The 23,394-nt window shown below is 33.6% G+C and overlaps 1 protein-coding gene across 1 annotated transcript; it reads left to right on the top strand.

Moving 5' to 3' along the window:
• Positions 1-20,526: 20,526 nt before the first annotated feature.
• On the top strand, positions 20,527-22,819 carry LOC134694455 (uncharacterized). The gene is made up of 3 exons (XM_063555467.1): positions 20,527-20,530; positions 21,254-21,398; positions 22,177-22,819. The coding sequence occupies exons 1-3, from the start codon at positions 20,527-20,529 to the stop codon at positions 22,817-22,819; spliced, it is 792 nt and encodes a 263-aa protein (XP_063411537.1).
• The last annotated feature ends 575 nt before the right edge of the window (positions 22,820-23,394 follow it).

Here is a 23,394-nt window from a genome sequence, read left to right as displayed (position 1 = left end):
TTCTGTGGAAAGCCTATTGTATTTGTTCTGATTATTATTATTATTTTTTTTTTTTTTTTCTTCCGCCAAATTTTGTTCTTGCGATAAATGTTTGTTTCACAATATGTCGCTTAGATTTTTTTCATATTGTATCGTATAGTTTATGCGCTTTTAAATTTCACCCTGCTAAGCCGAACCATTTTCTTTGTAAGAGTTATCTCCCTATTCACTGTTTGTCATGTGTGTGCATCTCCTTCGTAACAAAATTAGAAAGCGACAAAATTCTTTTTACAAATTGTTCGTTACATCCTCAGGAATTTTTGGCTAATTTGGATCGAAGCGATTCGATGAAATTTTAAAGAAGTTATCTACCTTTACGGAATAAATTTGTCGGTATGTTTTTTTAACTCATAAACCGTTAACCGTATAACCCTGGAATGTTTTTATTTGAGTCCCCTGATTCCTAACTTAGAAAATTAGGTCAAGGTCAAAGGTCAAGGTCATATTTTAGATTTTCATATGTCTTCGATTTCCCTATAATTCTTGAATGGTTATAGATACAGAAAATTTAAGCAGTGAAAAATGTTGAGTACTTCAAGGGGCAACTTTGTTACATTATGACTGTATTGGTTTTACCATTATGTAAGGGACATAACCCCCATTGATGGTTTATAAAAAGCCATTATTAGGCAAAACTCTTAAACAAAAGGTCCTTGACCCATAGGGTCTTTTGCAATGACATTGTGAAGCAATGACCTTGACAAAGGTCACAAGGTCAAAGGTCAAGGTCATGTACATATGTGATTAGGGGCACTACTTGAAAAATTTTATGTGTGTTTGCCAACCAACCAACCAACCAATCAATCAATCAATCAATCAATCAATCAATCATGATCATGATCATGATCAATCAATCAATCATGTTTCCGTCTCATGTGTTAATTATAGGGTTCAAGATCTTCTACGTTTCTTTTTCGCTGTTTCAATTGACCCTATCCAACGTGTTTAACCAACCAACCAACTAATCAATCAATCAATCAATCAATCATGATCATGATCAATCAATCATGTTTCCGTCTCATGTGTTTAATATAGGGTCCAAGATCTTCTTTGTTTCTTTTTCCGTGTTTCAATTGACCCTATCCAACGTGTTTAACCAACCAACCAACCAAACAACCAACTAACCAACTAATCAATCAATCAATCAATCAATCAATCTGTATGACTGTTTAATCATGACAGTTTATTGAAGGAACAAACTCTCAATTATTCAAGAAAAATTTAAATTTAATATTGTTCTTACGTCACTTCTGAAAAAAAAAATCCACATGTTCTCTGAAACTACAAGTACAATCGACCTCAAAATTTGCAGTCAGCAGGGCATACATGTACTAAACGTTTATAAAAAAACTTGGTGCAGATATCTCTCAAAGCTTTTCCTAGAGAAAAGAAATGGCAATGCCGTAAAAATCGCTTGCTAGGTCCGTTAATCTCAGTAAAAACCTACAATAAAATGTCCGCTCCGAGTTTGAAATACTAATCTGTGTTACAAACAGGTGCTGAAAAATGTACATTACCAGAAAATAATCAATAAATGTGTTTTAAAGTTACACCGGATCAATTAAATCCAAAACATGCACTACTTGTGAACTGTGATGAAAATGTCAATTTCCTACAATGACAAAAGAAATTACATTGTGTACATTCCATCTCTATAGATGTTGTCTGTTTAACGTCCCCACCTAAAAAGGAATAAAAAGACTATCTTTTCGTTATTATAAACCCGTGTCACGTGATGTGGCGCGCGCGCTGTACCTAAAATAAAAGAAAAACTTTCCAAACTAAACACGAAACTTCTCCGGTAACAATAATATAGACCCCATACAGAAACAAACAAACAAACAAACAAACAAACAAACAAACACCCCCCCCCCCCCCCCCCAATTCAATTAATTTTAACGGGGGAAAGACCCCCTACAATTGCTTTTTTAAAGCAATTGATTTATATTTATTTTTTTTTTTCTTCCGCCAAATTTTTTTCTTGCGATAAATGTTTGTTTCGCAATATGTCGCTTAGATATTTCTCATATGGTATCGTATAGTTTATGCGCTTTTAAATTTCACCCTGCTAAGCCGAACCATTTTCTTTGTGAGAGTTATCTCCCTATTCACTGTTTATCATGTGTGTGCATCTCCTTCATAACAAAAAAAGATAGCGACAAAATTCTTTTCACAAATTGTTCGTTACATCCTCAGTAATTTTTGGCGTATTTGGATCGAAGCGATTCGATGAAATTTTATAGGAGTTATCTACCTTTACGGAATAAATTTGTCGCTATATTTTTTTAACTCATAAACCGTTAACCGTATAACCCTGGAATGTTTTTATTTGAGTCCCCTGATTCCTAACTAAGAAAATTAGGTCAAGGTCAAAGGTCAAGGTCATATTTAAGATTTTCATATGTCTTTGATTTCCCTATAATTCTTGAATGGTTATAGATACAGAAAATTTAAGCAGTGAAAAATGTTGAGTACTTCAAGGGGCAACTTTGTTACTTTATGATTGTATTGGTTTTACCATTTTGTAAGGGACATAACCCCCATTGATGGTTTATAAAAAGCCATTATTGGGCAAAACTCTTAAACAAAAGGTCCTTGACCCATAGGGTCTTTTGCAATGACATTGTGAAGCAATGACCTTGACAAAGGTCACAAGGTCAAAGGTCAAGGTCATGTCCATATGTGATTTGGGGCACTACTTGAAGAGTTTTATGTGTGTTTGCCTGCCAACCAACCAACCAATCAATCAATCAATCAATCAATCAATCAATCAATCAATCAATCAATCAATCAATCAATCAATCAATCAATCAATCAATCAATCAATCATGATCAATCAACCAATAATGATCATGATCAATCAATCAATCAGAGGATTCAAGATCTTCTTTGTTTCTTTTACGCTGTTTCAACTGACCCTATCCAACGTGTTTAACCAACCAACCAACCAACCAACCAACCAACCAACCAACCAACCAACTAATCAATCAATCAATCAATCAATCAATCAATCAATCAATCAATCATGATCATGATCAATCAATCATGTTTCTGTCTCATGTGTTTAATATAGGGTCCAAGATCTTTGTTTCTTTTTCGCTGTTTCAATTGACCCTATCCAACGTGTTTAACCAACCAACCAACCAACCAGCTAATCAAGTAATCAATCAATCAATCAATCAATCAATCATGATCATGATCAATCAATCATGTATCCGTCTCATGTGTTTAATATACGGTCCAAGATCTTCTTTGTTTCTTTTTCGCTGTTTCAATTGACCCTATCCAACGTGTTTAACCAACCAACCAACCAACCAACCAACCAACCAACCAACTAATCAATCAATCAATCAATCAATCAAGTAATCAATCAATCATAATCATGATCAATCAATCAATCAGTCAAGTAATCAATCAATCATGATGATGATCAATCAATCATGTTTCATGAAAAATTGAAATTTAATATTGTTCTTGCGTCACTTCTGAAAAAAAAATCCACATGTACTCTGAAACTACAAGTACAATCGACCTCAAAATTTGCAGTCAGCAGTGCATACATGTACTAAAAGTTTATAAAAAAACTTGGTGCAGCTACCTCTCAAGAATTTTCCTAGAGAAAATAAATGGCAATGCCGTAAAAATCGCTGGCTAGGTCCGTAAATCTCAGTAAAAACCTACAATAAAATGTCCGCTCCGAGATTGAAATACTAATCTGTGTTACAAACAAGTGCTGAAAAATGTACATTATCAGAAAATAATCAATAAATGTGTTTTAAAGTTACACCGGATCAATTAAATCCAAAACATGCACTGCCCGTGAACTGTCAACAAGATGTCAATTTCCTACAATGACAAAAGAAATAACATTGTGTACATTCCATCTCTATAGATGTTGTCTGTCCAACGTCCCGACCTAAAGAGAAATAAAAAGACTAAGTTTTCGTTATTATAAACCCGTGTCACGTGATGTCTCGTCAATCTGGCGCGCGCGCTGTACCTAAAATAAAATAAAAACTTTCCAAACTAAACATGAAACTTCTCCGGTAACAATAATATAGACCCCATACAGAAACAAACAAACAAGCAAACAATCAAACAAACAAACAAACACCCCCTCCCCCCATTCAATTAATTCTAAAGGGGGAAAGACCACCTACAATTGCTTTTTTAAAGCAATTGATTTATATTTATTAGGTCTTTCCACTTTTCTGTGGAAAGTCCTATTGTATTTGTTCTGATTATTATAATTATTATTATTATTATTATTATTATTAGGTCTTTCCACTTTTCTGTGGAAAGCCTATTGTATTTGTTCTGATTATTATTATTATTTTTTTTTTTTTTTTCTTCCGCCAAATTTTGTTCTTGCGATAAATGTTTGTTTCACAATATGTCGCTTAGATTTTTTTCATATTGTATCGTATAGTTTATGCGCTTTTAAATTTCACCCTGCTAAGCCGAACCATTTTCTTTGTAAGAGTTATCTCCCTATTCACTGTTTGTCATGTGTGTGCATCTCCTTCGTAACAAAATTAGAAAGCGACAAAATTCTTTTTACAAATTGTTCGTTACATCCTCAGGAATTTTTGGCTAATTTGGATCGAAGCGATTCGATGAAATTTTAAAGAAGTTATCTACCTTTACGGAATAAATTTGTCGGTATGTTTTTTTAACTCATAAACCGTTAACCGTATAACCCTGGAATGTTTTTATTTGAGTCCCCTGATTCCTAACTTAGAAAATTAGGTCAAGGTCAAAGGTCAAGGTCATATTTTAGATTTTCATATGTCTTCGATTTCCCTATAATTCTTGAATGGTTATAGATACAGAAAATTTAAGCAGTGAAAAATGTTGAGTACTTCAAGGGGCAACTTTGTTACATTATGACTGTATTGGTTTTACCATTATGTAAGGGACATAACCCCCATTGATGGTTTATAAAAAGCCATTATTAGGCAAAACTCTTAAACAAAAGGTCCTTGACCCATAGGGTCTTTTGCAATGACATTGTGAAGCAATGACCTTGACAAAGGTCACAAGGTCAAAGGTCAAGGTCATGTACATATGTGATTAGGGGCACTACTTGAAAAATTTTATGTGTGTTTGCCAACCAACCAACCAACCAATCAATCAATCAATCAATCAATCAATCAATCATGATCATGATCATGATCAATCAATCAATCATGTTTCCGTCTCATGTGTTAATTATAGGGTTCAAGATCTTCTACGTTTCTTTTTCGCTGTTTCAATTGACCCTATCCAACGTGTTTAACCAACCAACCAACTAATCAATCAATCAATCAATCAATCATGATCATGATCAATCAATCATGTTTCCGTCTCATGTGTTTAATATAGGGTCCAAGATCTTCTTTGTTTCTTTTTCCGTGTTTCAATTGACCCTATCCAACGTGTTTAACCAACCAACCAACCAAACAACCAACTAACCAACTAATCAATCAATCAATCAATCAATCAATCTGTATGACTGTTTAATCATGACAGTTTATTGAAGGAACAAACTCTCAATTATTCAAGAAAAATTTAAATTTAATATTGTTCTTACGTCACTTCTGAAAAAAAAAATCCACATGTTCTCTGAAACTACAAGTACAATCGACCTCAAAATTTGCAGTCAGCAGGGCATACATGTACTAAACGTTTATAAAAAAACTTGGTGCAGATATCTCTCAAAGCTTTTCCTAGAGAAAAGAAATGGCAATGCCGTAAAAATCGCTTGCTAGGTCCGTTAATCTCAGTAAAAACCTACAATAAAATGTCCGCTCCGAGTTTGAAATACTAATCTGTGTTACAAACAGGTGCTGAAAAATGTACATTACCAGAAAATAATCAATAAATGTGTTTTAAAGTTACACCGGATCAATTAAATCCAAAACATGCACTACTTGTGAACTGTGATGAAAATGTCAATTTCCTACAATGACAAAAGAAATTACATTGTGTACATTCCATCTCTATAGATGTTGTCTGTTTAACGTCCCCACCTAAAAAGGAATAAAAAGACTATCTTTTCGTTATTATAAACCCGTGTCACGTGATGTGGCGCGCGCGCTGTACCTAAAATAAAAGAAAAACTTTCCAAACTAAACACGAAACTTCTCCGGTAACAATAATATAGACCCCATACAGAAACAAACAAACAAACAAACAAACAAACAAACAAACACCCCCCCCCCCCCCCCCCCCAATTCAATTAATTTTAACGGGGGAAAGACCCCCTACAATTGCTTTTTTAAAGCAATTGATTTATATTTATTTTTTTTTTTCTTCCGCCAAATTTTTTTCTTGCGATAAATGTTTGTTTCGCAATATGTCGCTTAGATATTTCTCATATGGTATCGTATAGTTTATGCGCTTTTAAATTTCACCCTGCTAAGCCGAACCATTTTCTTTGTGAGAGTTATCTCCCTATTCACTGTTTATCATGTGTGTGCATCTCCTTCATAACAAAAAAAGATAGCGACAAAATTCTTTTCACAAATTGTTCGTTACATCCTCAGTAATTTTTGGCGTATTTGGATCGAAGCGATTCGATGAAATTTTATAGGAGTTATCTACCTTTACGGAATAAATTTGTCGCTATATTTTTTTAACTCATAAACCGTTAACCGTATAACCCTGGAATGTTTTTATTTGAGTCCCCTGATTCCTAACTAAGAAAATTAGGTCAAGGTCAAAGGTCAAGGTCATATTTAAGATTTTCATATGTCTTTGATTTCCCTATAATTCTTGAATGGTTATAGATACAGAAAATTTAAGCAGTGAAAAATGTTGAGTACTTCAAGGGGCAACTTTGTTACTTTATGATTGTATTGGTTTTACCATTTTGTAAGGGACATAACCCCCATTGATGGTTTATAAAAAGCCATTATTGGGCAAAACTCTTAAACAAAAGGTCCTTGACCCATAGGGTCTTTTGCAATGACATTGTGAAGCAATGACCTTGACAAAGGTCACAAGGTCAAAGGTCAAGGTCATGTCCATATGTGATTTGGGGCACTACTTGAAGAGTTTTATGTGTGTTTGCCTGCCAACCAACCAACCAATCAATCAATCAATCAATCAATCAATCAATCAATCAATCAATCAATCAATCAATCAATCAATCAATCAATCAATCAATCAATCAATCATGATCAATCAACCAATAATGATCATGATCAATCAATCAATCAGAGGATTCAAGATCTTCTTTGTTTCTTTTACGCTGTTTCAACTGACCCTATCCAACGTGTTTAACCAACCAACCAACCAACCAACCAACCAACCAACCAACCAACCAACTAATCAATCAATCAATCAATCAATCAATCAATCAATCAATCAATCATGATCATGATCAATCAATCATGTTTCTGTCTCATGTGTTTAATATAGGGTCCAAGATCTTTGTTTCTTTTTCGCTGTTTCAATTGACCCTATCCAACGTGTTTAACCAACCAACCAACCAACCAGCTAATCAAGTAATCAATCAATCAATCAATCAATCAATCATGATCATGATCAATCAATCATGTATCCGTCTCATGTGTTTAATATACGGTCCAAGATCTTCTTTGTTTCTTTTTCGCTGTTTCAATTGACCCTATCCAACGTGTTTAACCAACCAACCAACCAACCAACCAACCAACCAACCAACTAATCAATCAATCAATCAATCAATCAAGTAATCAATCAATCATAATCATGATCAATCAATCAATCAGTCAAGTAATCAATCAATCATGATGATGATCAATCAATCATGTTTCATGAAAAATTGAAATTTAATATTGTTCTTGCGTCACTTCTGAAAAAAAAATCCACATGTACTCTGAAACTACAAGTACAATCGACCTCAAAATTTGCAGTCAGCAGTGCATACATGTACTAAAAGTTTATAAAAAAACTTGGTGCAGCTACCTCTCAAGAATTTTCCTAGAGAAAATAAATGGCAATGCCGTAAAAATCGCTGGCTAGGTCCGTAAATCTCAGTAAAAACCTACAATAAAATGTCCGCTCCGAGATTGAAATACTAATCTGTGTTACAAACAAGTGCTGAAAAATGTACATTATCAGAAAATAATCAATAAATGTGTTTTAAAGTTACACCGGATCAATTAAATCCAAAACATGCACTGCCCGTGAACTGTCAACAAGATGTCAATTTCCTACAATGACAAAAGAAATAACATTGTGTACATTCCATCTCTATAGATGTTGTCTGTCCAACGTCCCGACCTAAAGAGAAATAAAAAGACTAAGTTTTCGTTATTATAAACCCGTGTCACGTGATGTCTCGTCAATCTGGCGCGCGCGCTGTACCTAAAATAAAATAAAAACTTTCCAAACTAAACATGAAACTTCTCCGGTAACAATAATATAGACCCCATACAGAAACAAACAAACAAGCAAACAATCAAACAAACAAACAAACACCCCCTCCCCCCATTCAATTAATTCTAAAGGGGGAAAGACCACCTACAATTGCTTTTTTAAAGCAATTGATTTATATTTATTAGGTCTTTCCACTTTTCTGTGGAAAGTCCTATTGTATTTGTTCTGATTATTATAATTATTATTATTATTATTATTATTATTAGGTCTTTCCACTTTTCTGTGGAAAGCCTATTGTATTTGTTCTGATTATTATTATTATTTTTTTTTTTTTTTTCTTCCGCCAAATTTTGTTCTTGCGATAAATGTTTGTTTCACAATATGTCGCTTAGATTTTTTTCATATTGTATCGTATAGTTTATGCGCTTTTAAATTTCACCCTGCTAAGCCGAACCATTTTCTTTGTAAGAGTTATCTCCCTATTCACTGTTTGTCATGTGTGTGCATCTCCTTCGTAACAAAATTAGAAAGCGACAAAATTCTTTTTACAAATTGTTCGTTACATCCTCAGGAATTTTTGGCTAATTTGGATCGAAGCGATTCGATGAAATTTTAAAGAAGTTATCTACCTTTACGGAATAAATTTGTCGGTATGTTTTTTTAACTCATAAACCGTTAACCGTATAACCCTGGAATGTTTTTATTTGAGTCCCCTGATTCCTAACTTAGAAAATTAGGTCAAGGTCAAAGGTCAAGGTCATATTTTAGATTTTCATATGTCTTCGATTTCCCTATAATTCTTGAATGGTTATAGATACAGAAAATTTAAGCAGTGAAAAATGTTGAGTACTTCAAGGGGCAACTTTGTTACATTATGACTGTATTGGTTTTACCATTATGTAAGGGACATAACCCCCATTGATGGTTTATAAAAAGCCATTATTAGGCAAAACTCTTAAACAAAAGGTCCTTGACCCATAGGGTCTTTTGCAATGACATTGTGAAGCAATGACCTTGACAAAGGTCACAAGGTCAAAGGTCAAGGTCATGTACATATGTGATTAGGGGCACTACTTGAAAAATTTTATGTGTGTTTGCCAACCAACCAACCAACCAATCAATCAATCAATCAATCAATCAATCAATCATGATCATGATCATGATCAATCAATCAATCATGTTTCCGTCTCATGTGTTAATTATAGGGTTCAAGATCTTCTACGTTTCTTTTTCGCTGTTTCAATTGACCCTATCCAACGTGTTTAACCAACCAACCAACTAATCAATCAATCAATCAATCAATCATGATCATGATCAATCAATCATGTTTCCGTCTCATGTGTTTAATATAGGGTCCAAGATCTTCTTTGTTTCTTTTTCCGTGTTTCAATTGACCCTATCCAACGTGTTTAACCAACCAACCAACCAAACAACCAACTAACCAACTAATCAATCAATCAATCAATCAATCAATCTGTATGACTGTTTAATCATGACAGTTTATTGAAGGAACAAACTCTCAATTATTCAAGAAAAATTTAAATTTAATATTGTTCTTACGTCACTTCTGAAAAAAAAAATCCACATGTTCTCTGAAACTACAAGTACAATCGACCTCAAAATTTGCAGTCAGCAGGGCATACATGTACTAAACGTTTATAAAAAAACTTGGTGCAGATATCTCTCAAAGCTTTTCCTAGAGAAAAGAAATGGCAATGCCGTAAAAATCGCTTGCTAGGTCCGTTAATCTCAGTAAAAACCTACAATAAAATGTCCGCTCCGAGTTTGAAATACTAATCTGTGTTACAAACAGGTGCTGAAAAATGTACATTACCAGAAAATAATCAATAAATGTGTTTTAAAGTTACACCGGATCAATTAAATCCAAAACATGCACTACTTGTGAACTGTGATGAAAATGTCAATTTCCTACAATGACAAAAGAAATTACATTGTGTACATTCCATCTCTATAGATGTTGTCTGTTTAACGTCCCCACCTAAAAAGGAATAAAAAGACTAAGTTTTCGTTATTATAAACCCGTGTCACGTGATGTCTCGTCAATCTGGCGCGCGCGCTGTACCTAAAATAAAATAAAAACTTTCCAAACTAAACATGAAACTTCTCCGGTAACAATAATATAGACCCCATACAGAAACAAACAAACAAGCAAACAATCAAACAAACAAACAAACACCCCCTCCCCCCATTCAATTAATTCTAAAGGGGGAAAGACCACCTACAATTGCTTTTTTAAAGCAATTGATTTATATTTATTAGGTCTTTCCACTTTTCTGTGGAAAGTCCTATTGTATTTGTTCTGATTATTATAATTATTATTATTATTATTATTATTATTAGGTCTTTCCACTTTTCTGTGGAAAGCCTATTGTATTTGTTCTGATTATTATTATTATTTTTTTTTTTTTTTTCTTCCGCCAAATTTTGTTCTTGCGATAAATGTTTGTTTCACAATATGTCGCTTAGATTTTTTTCATATTGTATCGTATAGTTTATGCGCTTTTAAATTTCACCCTGCTAAGCCGAACCATTTTCTTTGTAAGAGTTATCTCCCTATTCACTGTTTGTCATGTGTGTGCATCTCCTTCGTAACAAAATTAGAAAGCGACAAAATTCTTTTTACAAATTGTTCGTTACATCCTCAGGAATTTTTGGCTAATTTGGATCGAAGCGATTCGATGAAATTTTAAAGAAGTTATCTACCTTTACGGAATAAATTTGTCGGTATGTTTTTTTAACTCATAAACCGTTAACCGTATAACCCTGGAATGTTTTTATTTGAGTCCCCTGATTCCTAACTTAGAAAATTAGGTCAAGGTCAAAGGTCAAGGTCATATTTTAGATTTTCATATGTCTTCGATTTCCCTATAATTCTTGAATGGTTATAGATACAGAAAATTTAAGCAGTGAAAAATGTTGAGTACTTCAAGGGGCAACTTTGTTACATTATGACTGTATTGGTTTTACCATTATGTAAGGGACATAACCCCCATTGATGGTTTATAAAAAGCCATTATTAGGCAAAACTCTTAAACAAAAGGTCCTTGACCCATAGGGTCTTTTGCAATGACATTGTGAAGCAATGACCTTGACAAAGGTCACAAGGTCAAAGGTCAAGGTCATGTACATATGTGATTAGGGGCACTACTTGAAAAATTTTATGTGTGTTTGCCAACCAACCAACCAACCAATCAATCAATCAATCAATCAATCAATCAATCATGATCATGATCATGATCAATCAATCAATCATGTTTCCGTCTCATGTGTTAATTATAGGGTTCAAGATCTTCTACGTTTCTTTTTCGCTGTTTCAATTGACCCTATCCAACGTGTTTAACCAACCAACCAACTAATCAATCAATCAATCAATCAATCATGATCATGATCAATCAATCATGTTTCCGTCTCATGTGTTTAATATAGGGTCCAAGATCTTCTTTGTTTCTTTTTCCGTGTTTCAATTGACCCTATCCAACGTGTTTAACCAACCAACCAACCAAACAACCAACTAACCAACTAATCAATCAATCAATCAATCAATCAATCTGTATGACTGTTTAATCATGACAGTTTATTGAAGGAACAAACTCTCAATTATTCAAGAAAAATTTAAATTTAATATTGTTCTTACGTCACTTCTGAAAAAAAAAATCCACATGTTCTCTGAAACTACAAGTACAATCGACCTCAAAATTTGCAGTCAGCAGGGCATACATGTACTAAACGTTTATAAAAAAACTTGGTGCAGATATCTCTCAAAGCTTTTCCTAGAGAAAAGAAATGGCAATGCCGTAAAAATCGCTTGCTAGGTCCGTTAATCTCAGTAAAAACCTACAATAAAATGTCCGCTCCGAGTTTGAAATACTAATCTGTGTTACAAACAGGTGCTGAAAAATGTACATTACCAGAAAATAATCAATAAATGTGTTTTAAAGTTACACCGGATCAATTAAATCCAAAACATGCACTACTTGTGAACTGTGATGAAAATGTCAATTTCCTACAATGACAAAAGAAATTACATTGTGTACATTCCATCTCTATAGATGTTGTCTGTTTAACGTCCCCACCTAAAAAGGAATAAAAAGACTATCTTTTCGTTATTATAAACCCGTGTCACGTGATGTGGCGCGCGCGCTGTACCTAAAATAAAAGAAAAACTTTCCAAACTAAACACGAAACTTCTCCGGTAACAATAATATAGACCCCATACAGAAACAAACAAACAAACAAACAAACAAACAAACAAACACCCCCCCCCCCCCCCCCCCCCAATTCAATTAATTTTAACGGGGGAAAGACCCCCTACAATTGCTTTTTTAAAGCAATTGATTTATATTTATTTTTTTTTTTCTTCCGCCAAATTTTTTTCTTGCGATAAATGTTTGTTTCGCAATATGTCGCTTAGATATTTCTCATATGGTATCGTATAGTTTATGCGCTTTTAAATTTCACCCTGCTAAGCCGAACCATTTTCTTTGTGAGAGTTATCTCCCTATTCACTGTTTATCATGTGTGTGCATCTCCTTCATAACAAAAAAAGATAGCGACAAAATTCTTTTCACAAATTGTTCGTTACATCCTCAGTAATTTTTGGCGTATTTGGATCGAAGCGATTCGATGAAATTTTATAGGAGTTATCTACCTTTACGGAATAAATTTGTCGCTATATTTTTTTAACTCATAAACCGTTAACCGTATAACCCTGGAATGTTTTTATTTGAGTCCCCTGATTCCTAACTAAGAAAATTAGGTCAAGGTCAAAGGTCAAGGTCATATTTAAGATTTTCATATGTCTTTGATTTCCCTATAATTCTTGAATGGTTATAGATACAGAAAATTTAAGCAGTGAAAAATGTTGAGTACTTCAAGGGGCAACTTTGTTACTTTATGATTGTATTGGTTTTACCATTTTGTAAGGGACATAACCCCCATTGATGGTTTATAAAAAGCCATTATTGGGCAAAACTCTTAAACAAAAGGTCCTTGACCCATAGGGTCTTTTGCAATGACATTGTGAAGCAATGACCTTGACAAAGGTCACAAGGTCAAAGGTCAAGGTCATGTCCATATGTGATTTGGGGCACTACTTGAAGAGTTTTATGTGTGTTTGCCTGCCAACCAACCAACCAATCAATCAATCAATCAATCAATCAATCAATCAATCAATCAATCAATCAATCAATCAATCAATCAATCAATCAATCAATCAATCAATCAATCAATCATGATCAATCAACCAATAATGATCATGATCAATCAATCAATCAGAGGATTCAAGATCTTCTTTGTTTCTTTTACGCTGTTTCAACTGACCCTATCCAACGTGTTTAACCAACCAACCAACCAACCAACCAACCAACCAACCAACCAACCAACTAATCAATCAATCAATCAATCAATCAATCAATCAATCAATCAATCATGATCATGATCAATCAATCATGTTTCTGTCTCATGTGTTTAATATAGGGTCCAAGATCTTTGTTTCTTTTTCGCTGTTTCAATTGACCCTATCCAACGTGTTTAACCAACCAACCAACCAACCAGCTAATCAAGTAATCAATCAATCAATCAATCAATCAATCATGATCATGATCAATCAATCATGTATCCGTCTCATGTGTTTAATATACGGTCCAAGATCTTCTTTGTTTCTTTTTCGCTGTTTCAATTGACCCTATCCAACGTGTTTAACCAACCAACCAACCAACCAACCAACCAACCAACCAACTAATCAATCAATCAATCAATCAATCAAGTAATCAATCAATCATAATCATGATCAATCAATCAATCAGTCAAGTAATCAATCAATCATGATGATGATCAATCAATCATGTTTCATGAAAAATTGAAATTTAATATTGTTCTTGCGTCACTTCTGAAAAAAAAATCCACATGTACTCTGAAACTACAAGTACAATCGACCTCAAAATTTGCAGTCAGCAGTGCATACATGTACTAAAAGTTTATAAAAAAACTTGGTGCAGCTACCTCTCAAGAATTTTCCTAGAGAAAATAAATGGCAATGCCGTAAAAATCGCTGGCTAGGTCCGTAAATCTCAGTAAAAACCTACAATAAAATGTCCGCTCCGAGATTGAAATACTAATCTGTGTTACAAACAAGTGCTGAAAAATGTACATTATCAGAAAATAATCAATAAATGTGTTTTAAAGTTACACCGGATCAATTAAATCCAAAACATGCACTGCCCGTGAACTGTCAACAAGATGTCAATTTCCTACAATGACAAAAGAAATAACATTGTGTACATTCCATCTCTATAGATGTTGTCTGTCCAACGTCCCGACCTAAAGAGAAATAAAAAGACTATCTTTTCGTTATTATAAACCCGTGTCACGTGATGTGGCGCGCGCGCTGTACCTAAAATAAAAGAAAAACTTTCCAAACTAAACATGAACCTTTTCCGGTAACAATAATATAAACCCCATACAGAAACAAACAAACAAACAAACAAACACCCCCCCCCCCCCCCCCCAATTCAATTAATTTTAAAGGGGGAAAGACCCCCTACAATTGCTTTTTTAAAGCAATTGATTTATATTATAAAGAACCTTTTTAACCATTCTGTTCCGTTAATAAAAAAAAAAAAAAAAAAAAATCCCGAGACCCCGTTTTGCCCCCCCCCCCTTTTTTTTTAACCCTTCACTTACAACTGAATGTAGGTTGTGTGCTATCGATCCTTTCAACGTAAAACGAACGACAACTCCAGTTTTTTCCATATTATTAGGTCTTTCCACTTTTCTGTGGAAAGTCCTATTGTATTTGTTCTGATTATTATTAAGTCTTTCCACTTTTCTGTGGAAAGACTTATTGTTTTTCTTCTGATTATTATTATTATTTTTTTTTTTTTTTTCTTCCGCCAAATTTTGTTCTTGCGCAAAATGTTTGTTTCGCAATATGTCGCTTAGATATTTCTCATATGGTATCGTATAGTTTATGCGCTTTTAAATTTCACCCTGCTAAGGCGAACCATTTTCTATGTAAGAGTTATCTCCCTTTTCACTGTTTATCCTCTGTGTGCATCTCCTTCGTAACAAAACAAGATAGCGACAAAATTCTTTTTACAAATTGTTCGTTACATCCTCAGTAATTTTTGGCGTATTTGTATCGAAGCGATTCGATGAAATTTTATAGGAGTTCTCTACCTTTACGGAATAAATTTGTTCGTATGTTTTTTCAACTCATAAACCATTAACCGTATAACCCTGGAATGTTTTTATTTGAGTCCCCTGGGTCCTCACTTAGAAAATTAGGTCAAGGTCAAAGGTCAAGGTCAAGTTCTCAATTGTGGCTTTTGCTTGTTTTTGCATTTTCTCTGACACTGTGAGAGATACATACAAAAGAACAAGTGCAAAATGTCTGCTTTATTGTAATGAAGATATGCTAAATTTAGTCTTATACAATTAAATGGTATCTTATAGGAGTTGTTGCCCCTGAAATGTCTTGATATGAGGTTATTTGATTATAACTTCCAGTAAGTTCATTATAAAGACATTTGACCTTAAACAAAAGGTTAAGTGACAAATGACCTTGAAAAATGGCTACCGGAAGTGACCTTGAGAAAACCGGAAGTAGCTTTTTTTGCAATTTTTTTCACAAAAAAGTACTCAGAATCCATATATTTTAACATATAGATACATAAACTGATTACTGAAGACTAAAAATGACTTCCAACAAACCGGAAGTGCCCAATTATCTACTATTTTACATGCAAAAGTATATAGAAACTATATATATATTTGGAATCAGTGTGAAAGAAGCTATCATATGAGACCGGAAGTAGCATATTATCTAACCATTATTTATCTCATCAGTATAAAGAAACTATCTTCTTATCCAAATTTCTTTGTTGTGGAAAGACTTTCAATTGTTCTCTGAACAATTGGTTTTTAATTATTATTATTTTTTTTTTTTTTTTCTTCCGCCAAATTTTGTTCTTGTGATAAATGTTTGTTTCGCAATATGTCGCTTAGATTTTTTTCATATTGTATCGTATAGGTTATGCGCTTTTAAATTTCACCCTGCTAAGCCGAACCATTTTCTTTGTAAGAGTTATCTCCCTATTCACTGTTTGTCATGTGTGTGTATCTCCTTCGTAACGAAATAAGAAAGCGACAAAATTCTTTTTACAAATTGTTCGTTAAATCCTCCGGAATTTTTGGCTAATTTGGATCGAAGCGATTCGATGAAATTTTATATGAGTTATGTACCTTTACGGAATAAATTTGTCGGTATGTTTTTTTAACTCATAAACCTTTAACCGTATAACCCTGGAATGTTTTTATTTGAGTCCCCTGATTCCTAACTTAGAAAATTAGGTCAAGGTCAAAGGTCAAGGTCATATTTTAGATTTTCACATGTCTTTGATTTCCCTATAACTCTCGAACGGTTATAGATACAAAAAAATTAAGCAGTGAAAAATGCTTGGTACTTTAAGGGGCAACTTTTTTACATATGACTATATTTATTTTACCATCATGTAAGGGACATAACTCCCATCGATGGTTTTTAAAAAGCCATTTTTAAGCAAAACTCTTAAACAAAAGGTCCTTGACCCATAGGGTCTTTTGCAATGACCTTGTGGAGCAATGACCTTGACGAAGGTTACAAGGTCAAAGGTCAAGGTCATCAAATTATGTGGTTTTGGCACTATTTAAACAGTTTTATGTGTGTTTGAATTTCAACCAACCAACCAACCAACCAACCAATCAATCAATCAATCAATCAATCAATCAATCAATCAATCAATGTTTCCGTTTCATGTGTTTGATACGGGATTCAAGGTCTCTTTTTTTTCGCCTGTTTTAATTGAGCCTATCAAACGTGTTTAACCAAGATGTTTAACCAACGTGTTTAACCAACATGTTTAACCAACGTGTTTAACCAACCAACCAACCAACCAACCAACCAACCAACCAATCAATCAATCAATTAATGTTTCCGTTTCATGTGTGAAATACGGGATCCAAGATGTTTTTTTTTTCGCTTGTTTAAATTGAGCCTATCCAACGTGTTTAACCAGCCAACGTGTTTCACCAATATGTTTAACCAACGTGTTTAACCAACCAACCAACCAACCAATCAATGCATGCATGCATGTTTCCGTTTCATGTGTTAAATACGGGATCCAAGATGTGTTTTTTTTTCGCTTGTTTAAATTGAGCCTATCCAACGTGTTTAACCAGCCAACGTGTTTCACCAATATGTTTAACCAACGTGTTTAACCAACATGTTTAACCAACGTGTTTAACCAACCAACCAATCAATGCATGTTTCCGTTTCATGTGTTAAATACGGGATCCAAGATGTTTTTTTTTCCCGCTTGTTTAAATTGAGCCTATCCAACGTGTTTAACCAGCCAACGTGTTTAACCAATATGTTTAACCAATGTGTTTAACCAACATGTTTAACCAACGTGTTTAACCAACCAACCAACCAATCAATCAATCAATGCATGTTTCCGTTTCATGCGTTAAATACGGGATCCAATTTTGAGCCTATCCAACGTGTTTAAGCAACATGTTTAAGCAACGTGTTTAACCAACCAACCAACCAACCAACCAACCAACTAATCAACCAATCAATCAATCAATCAATCAATCAATCAATCAATCATGATCATGATCAATAAATCATGTTTCATGAAAAATCGAAATTCAATATTGTTCTTGCGTCACTTCTGAAAAAAAATCCACAGGTTCTCTGAAACTACAAGTACAATCGACCTCAAAATTTGCAGTCAGCAGGGCATACATGTACTGAAAGTTTATAAAAAAACTTGGTGCAGATATCTTTCAAAGCTTTTCCTAGAGAAAAGAAATGGCAATGCCGTAAAAATCGCTTGCTAGGTCTGTAAATCTCAGTAAAAACCTACAATAAAATGTCCGCTCCGAGATTGAAATACTAATCTGTGTTACAAACAGGTGCTGAAAAATGTACAATATCAGAAAATGATCAATAAATGTGTTTTAAAGTTACACCGGATCAATTAAATCCAAAACATGCACTGCTTGTGAACTGTCATCAAAATGTCAATTTCCTACAATGACAAAAGAAATTACATTGTGTACATTCCATCTCTATAGATGTTGTCTGTTTAACGTCCCCACCTAAAAAGAAATAAAAAAGACTATCTTTTCGTTATTATAAACCCGTGTCACGTGATGTGGCGCGCGCGCTGTACCTAAAATAAAAGAAAAACTTTCCAAACTAAACATGAAACTTCTCCGGTAACAATAATATAGACCCCATACAGAAACAAACAAACAAACAAACAAACAACCCCCCCCCCCCCCCCCCCCGCAATTCAATTAATTTTAAAGGGGGAAAGACCCCCTACAATTGCTTTTTTAAAGCAATTGATTTATATTTGTGAATATGAACTCCATACGCGGTTGAATTCGGGATACTGCTTCCAAGTTCAGGAAAGTTTATAGTTTCAATATTGAAATCTATTGTTTATTGAGGACATGAAGGACTTTTGAATTGTCAAAATCATATCTTTATCAAATGCTACTTGTTTGTACGTGTGATTCCCCGAGTACTTATTAATTATAGTTCTTTGATAAGACGCTCGTAGTAATAGGGTTTACTTAAGAAACAGTGTTGAGTGTTTTGTTCTGAGGAACAACACCATATTTAACAACCTTTTGGTCTATGAACACTACGGTCAGTCTACCCCAGTTAGAAAATTACCTATGTCGATGCAATAAAGATAAAGGCACCTAGTTATTTAAAACATATAGCACAACACAAAATCAATGCACAAACATGTATGTATATGCATGTATGCATTTAACAACAAAATATATCCTCTTATTGTTGATTTTTTTAGTCGGTATTAGTTTGTTACATGTACCCACATTTTGTTTTCGCTTAATTGAACTTCGACAAGTGTATGACTTTTGTCTATAATCCAGAAAACAAACACAAACTATTCATAGAAGATTAACATTGTTTTCGTAATGTCGTTATAAAGAAAATTATCCCTGCATCTTAATTTATTGATCGTTGAATGTTCAAGGCTTAGTGCAAGTTCACCATGACAATAAAATAAACCAACCACTCTAAATGTTTCAATAATACTGTGTTGATTGAATCATATTATATATCAAGTCAATGTAATACGTCTCAGGCTAACAAAAAAAAATGTGCATGTATATTCTTATGTAAAAGACATTTCTGAGGGAAATGCTCAGCCGAGGTTCGAATATAAAATAAATGAGGTATCCCTTAATTCTCGTAACGGCTCGGTACGCCAGGATGTTGAATGAATGCCACATTATATTTTGATTTTCAATTTCTGACTTATTATTATTCAAATAATTATAAATGATACCTGTCACTTATGTAATATATGATTATAATAAGCATGTATTTGATGCATGAGGAACATGAAGATTATTATCATGTTTGTTCCCTATATGAAATGCACTCTTAATAATATGGAATAAAAGATAACTGTATGACTGTCTCGTTTTGTATTTGTTTCTAAGTCATAAATAAATTTAATAGTGTAAGTCAATATATGGTAAGTAAATGTAGATGTTGTACAGGAAACTTGTTTTAATTAAAAAAAGATTTCTGTTTTTGTTTTTGTGTAAAAGTTTTAACCATGTTTTCTTTTTAACTATTTTGGATTCGCGCGTCACTGAAGAGTCTTTTATTAACAAAACATGCACTTAATCCTGGTATCTTATAATCCTGGTACCTTTGATAACTATCTATGATGGGTTTTTTCTTTATGCAACTTTTATTTTCATTTTGTTTCGTCGTAGTTTTTTTAAACAAATTTCCGTCTGCTTGACAAAAAGTCGTATATAGTTGTGTACTTTACGGTACAAACATACAGCGAAAGGTAGCACAGTAGTTAATGGCAAGCTATAATTCTTATTTTGATAAGAATTTTAACTTGACATCGTGCTGTAATGGTGTAGTGTCAAGGTAATACTTTTCAGCCAATCACAAATAAAATATCTAACATACATAATATAATAGTCTAAACCACGGTCTAATCAGTACATTCTAGTGTATTGATATTAGCTTGTTATATTACTTTACTGATATTTTGATTTTGTGTTTGTGTTTCCATTATGGGTATGTACAAATAATTTAAATTGATGAAATGAAATTGCCAATGAAATGCAAAGTTAAATGATACTATTTAAAGAAAAAGGAGTATTATTTTTTCGGTGATATTTGATTTCATTATTTTGCCATAGTTTAATGTAGGCCAAAAGCAAAAATAAGATTCGTTGAACAATTGTTGACACGAAACAAATATTCCACGAATACTGGTAGCCGACGATTGATATATAATGAAGAGTGCTGCACGAAGCATGAAACACACTAACATGACAATTAATCTTCAATTAATAAGGAGGTTATTTTATTTATTTTCGTCAAACTGTTAAAACCATGTCTTAATCTTCATGAAATTGTTCCAACGAGCACTCAATGCAATTAATACAATTATATATAAAAAGATATACAGATGTACAGATGTTCAGGTGCAAACAAATGAAACAGGCCAAAGGTTTTAATAGGTCCTAATCTTAACCCTTACATAAAATATCAGTGTAACATCACAACATGGAAAAAAACACACTATAAAATATCAATTGAAATGGTTTAACTTAATCAAAAGACAAATTAAAAGAAAAATGAAAGAATAACTATGATCTATGACTCAATGTAAACAAAAAATTAATAAAATATGAGGTTACACAATAACAGAGGAACAACCATAACCTTGGACAGATTGCCGTCAAATAAAGTTTAATTCAGATCGCTTTAAACAATGTGTTCCTAATATTTCAGTGTTGGTGGTATCTAGTGCTATATGCTTGATTGTACTAAATATCATCGATCTAACTGATGCATCTAACAAAAAAGGTGTGGGAATAGTGAGAAGTAAAAATTACCGGTGTTCAGATGAATCCACCTTTAATAATGTTCATTGGTGGTAAGTTTACTGACAACTGTATAGTATTATGTGGTCACATATTTGATCTCATCTGTATTGTGACAAAGAACCATCACATTTTTTTATTTTGTTCAAACTCAAGTACCGGCAATCGATACTTTGATAATACAGGTAACACAGATCAAAATCTGATGATCAACATTGTAAAATCCGCTGTACTGAATGGTCAACCGAACCATAAGACAAAATTCTGCTATAAACACAAACCTAGATCACATCATATCGCACGTTATGGTAGGTAGTTATGTTGTATATACATACAGGTAGAAGTTATTGCGTGATAAAACAACATAAAATACAGGTATTGTTTGAAACCATTGTACCATCACAAATAGTTATCACAGGTACCAGGATTATAATTTAGTACGCCAGACGCGTGTTTCGTCTACATAATACTCATCAGTGACGTGACGCTCATATCGAAACATTTATAAAGCCAAACAAGTACAAAGTTGAAGAGCATTGGGGATAAAGCATGCAGATTATCACTCATATTAAAATATACAAAATTTGACTAAATGGAAAGCAAAGCATGAAGAACATTTCCTGATACAGTGCAATTGATGACCATTTTTTCTATCAGGTCTGTTGTGTGCTGGTATTATAGATATTTGATACAACAGCTGTTGAAGGCCACCAATGTGTCTCCAAGGTAGCGAGATACTCCCGCAAACGTGTATTCTAGATCACTATTTGGGTTTCTTATATCTATTTTTAAGTTCCTTAGTTATTTTTTGGTTTCTTTATCTATTTTTAGGTACGACTGGCAACAATCACCTGATCGTATGCATCTTCGCCACCACTGTCCGTTAAATGTTAGATCCGGGTATGTACCGATGGTAAACGGCAAAAACTTCGAAAGAGGAATACATGTTTCTAACGATTCACATTATCTTCTTGGGTTTAATGAGCCTGATCATCATGAGCAGTCAAATCTAACAATAGCACAAGCTACCGTCATGTGGAAAGAATTGGAAAAGCATTCCGCAGGAAAAATTTTGGTAAGTCCTGCCGTTACCGATCTAAACTGGTTACAGCAATTTTTACAAAATTGCCATAATTGCAGAGTTGACCACGTGGCAGTACATATTTATAGATGTGATGCCCACCAAATAATGGCATTTCTTAAGCAAGCATGGGATAGATTCCATAAACCAATATGGCTGACCGAATTTTCCTGCCCACATACTACATCAGAAAATGATCAGCTTCGAATGATGAGAGAGATTCTGCCACTTTTGGAGTCTGCGCCGTATGTTTTTCGTTACGCATGGTTTGCTAGTAGATGGTTAAAACATGCAAGTGATGGCGCTTGGGTAGATATATCAGCAACTCTGATTAAGGAAAATACTTCAGAACTTTCAGCACTTGGACATTATTATAATAACTTTATGCATTAAACATGTGGTAAACATGGTAAAATTGAAATCAATGATTTTTTATCAGCTCTACTAATGTCATCCATTTTTTTCCTTCTTGATATTCATACTTTCAATTAAAGGTTTTTATAGATAATATATTTGCTGATCTTAAATACATCAGTTGTTAATAACTCGTCTTATATTTTTGATACATGTATGTAGTAGCAATTGATAACACTTTTAATCAATGGCAACTATATAAAAGCTAATCTGAACCTATTTTGTGATATTTTGAACGAGTTATCTCTCACTTTCATTTATTGCAGCAGTTGCGTCATACATTTTTGTCTCACATCAAGTGTTTAACTTGTAACTCGGTTTTCTTTTTGGGCGACTCCACTAAAATCAGTTTGTTATTGGTCAGCGTTAATTAATGTTTTTGTATAGACAGTTCAATTCACTTAATTAATCTAACATTGAACGTGTTTAATAAAAAATACATAAGTGATAAAACACAGGTGAAAGATACAAGTCAGACAATCACACTCAAATGTCGAAAATAAACAACGACACCATGGTTAACAAAGAAAAGACCTATGGACAAACAGAAGTTG

This window comes from Mytilus trossulus, chromosome 13, assembly GCF_036588685.1.
Source record: "Mytilus trossulus isolate FHL-02 chromosome 13, PNRI_Mtr1.1.1.hap1, whole genome shotgun sequence".
NCBI lineage: Eukaryota > Metazoa > Mollusca > Bivalvia > Mytilida > Mytilidae > Mytilus > Mytilus trossulus.
This window is presented reverse-complemented; position numbering and strand designations above follow the sequence as displayed.

What these genes read in the sequence shown, in the direction of transcription:
- LOC134694455 (XM_063555467.1), top strand. An exon ending in TTTAATAATGTTCATTGGTG is followed by an intron (nt 21,399 to 22,176) that starts GTAAGTTTACTG and finishes ATCTATTTTTAG; the next exon opens with GTACGACTGGCAACAATCAC.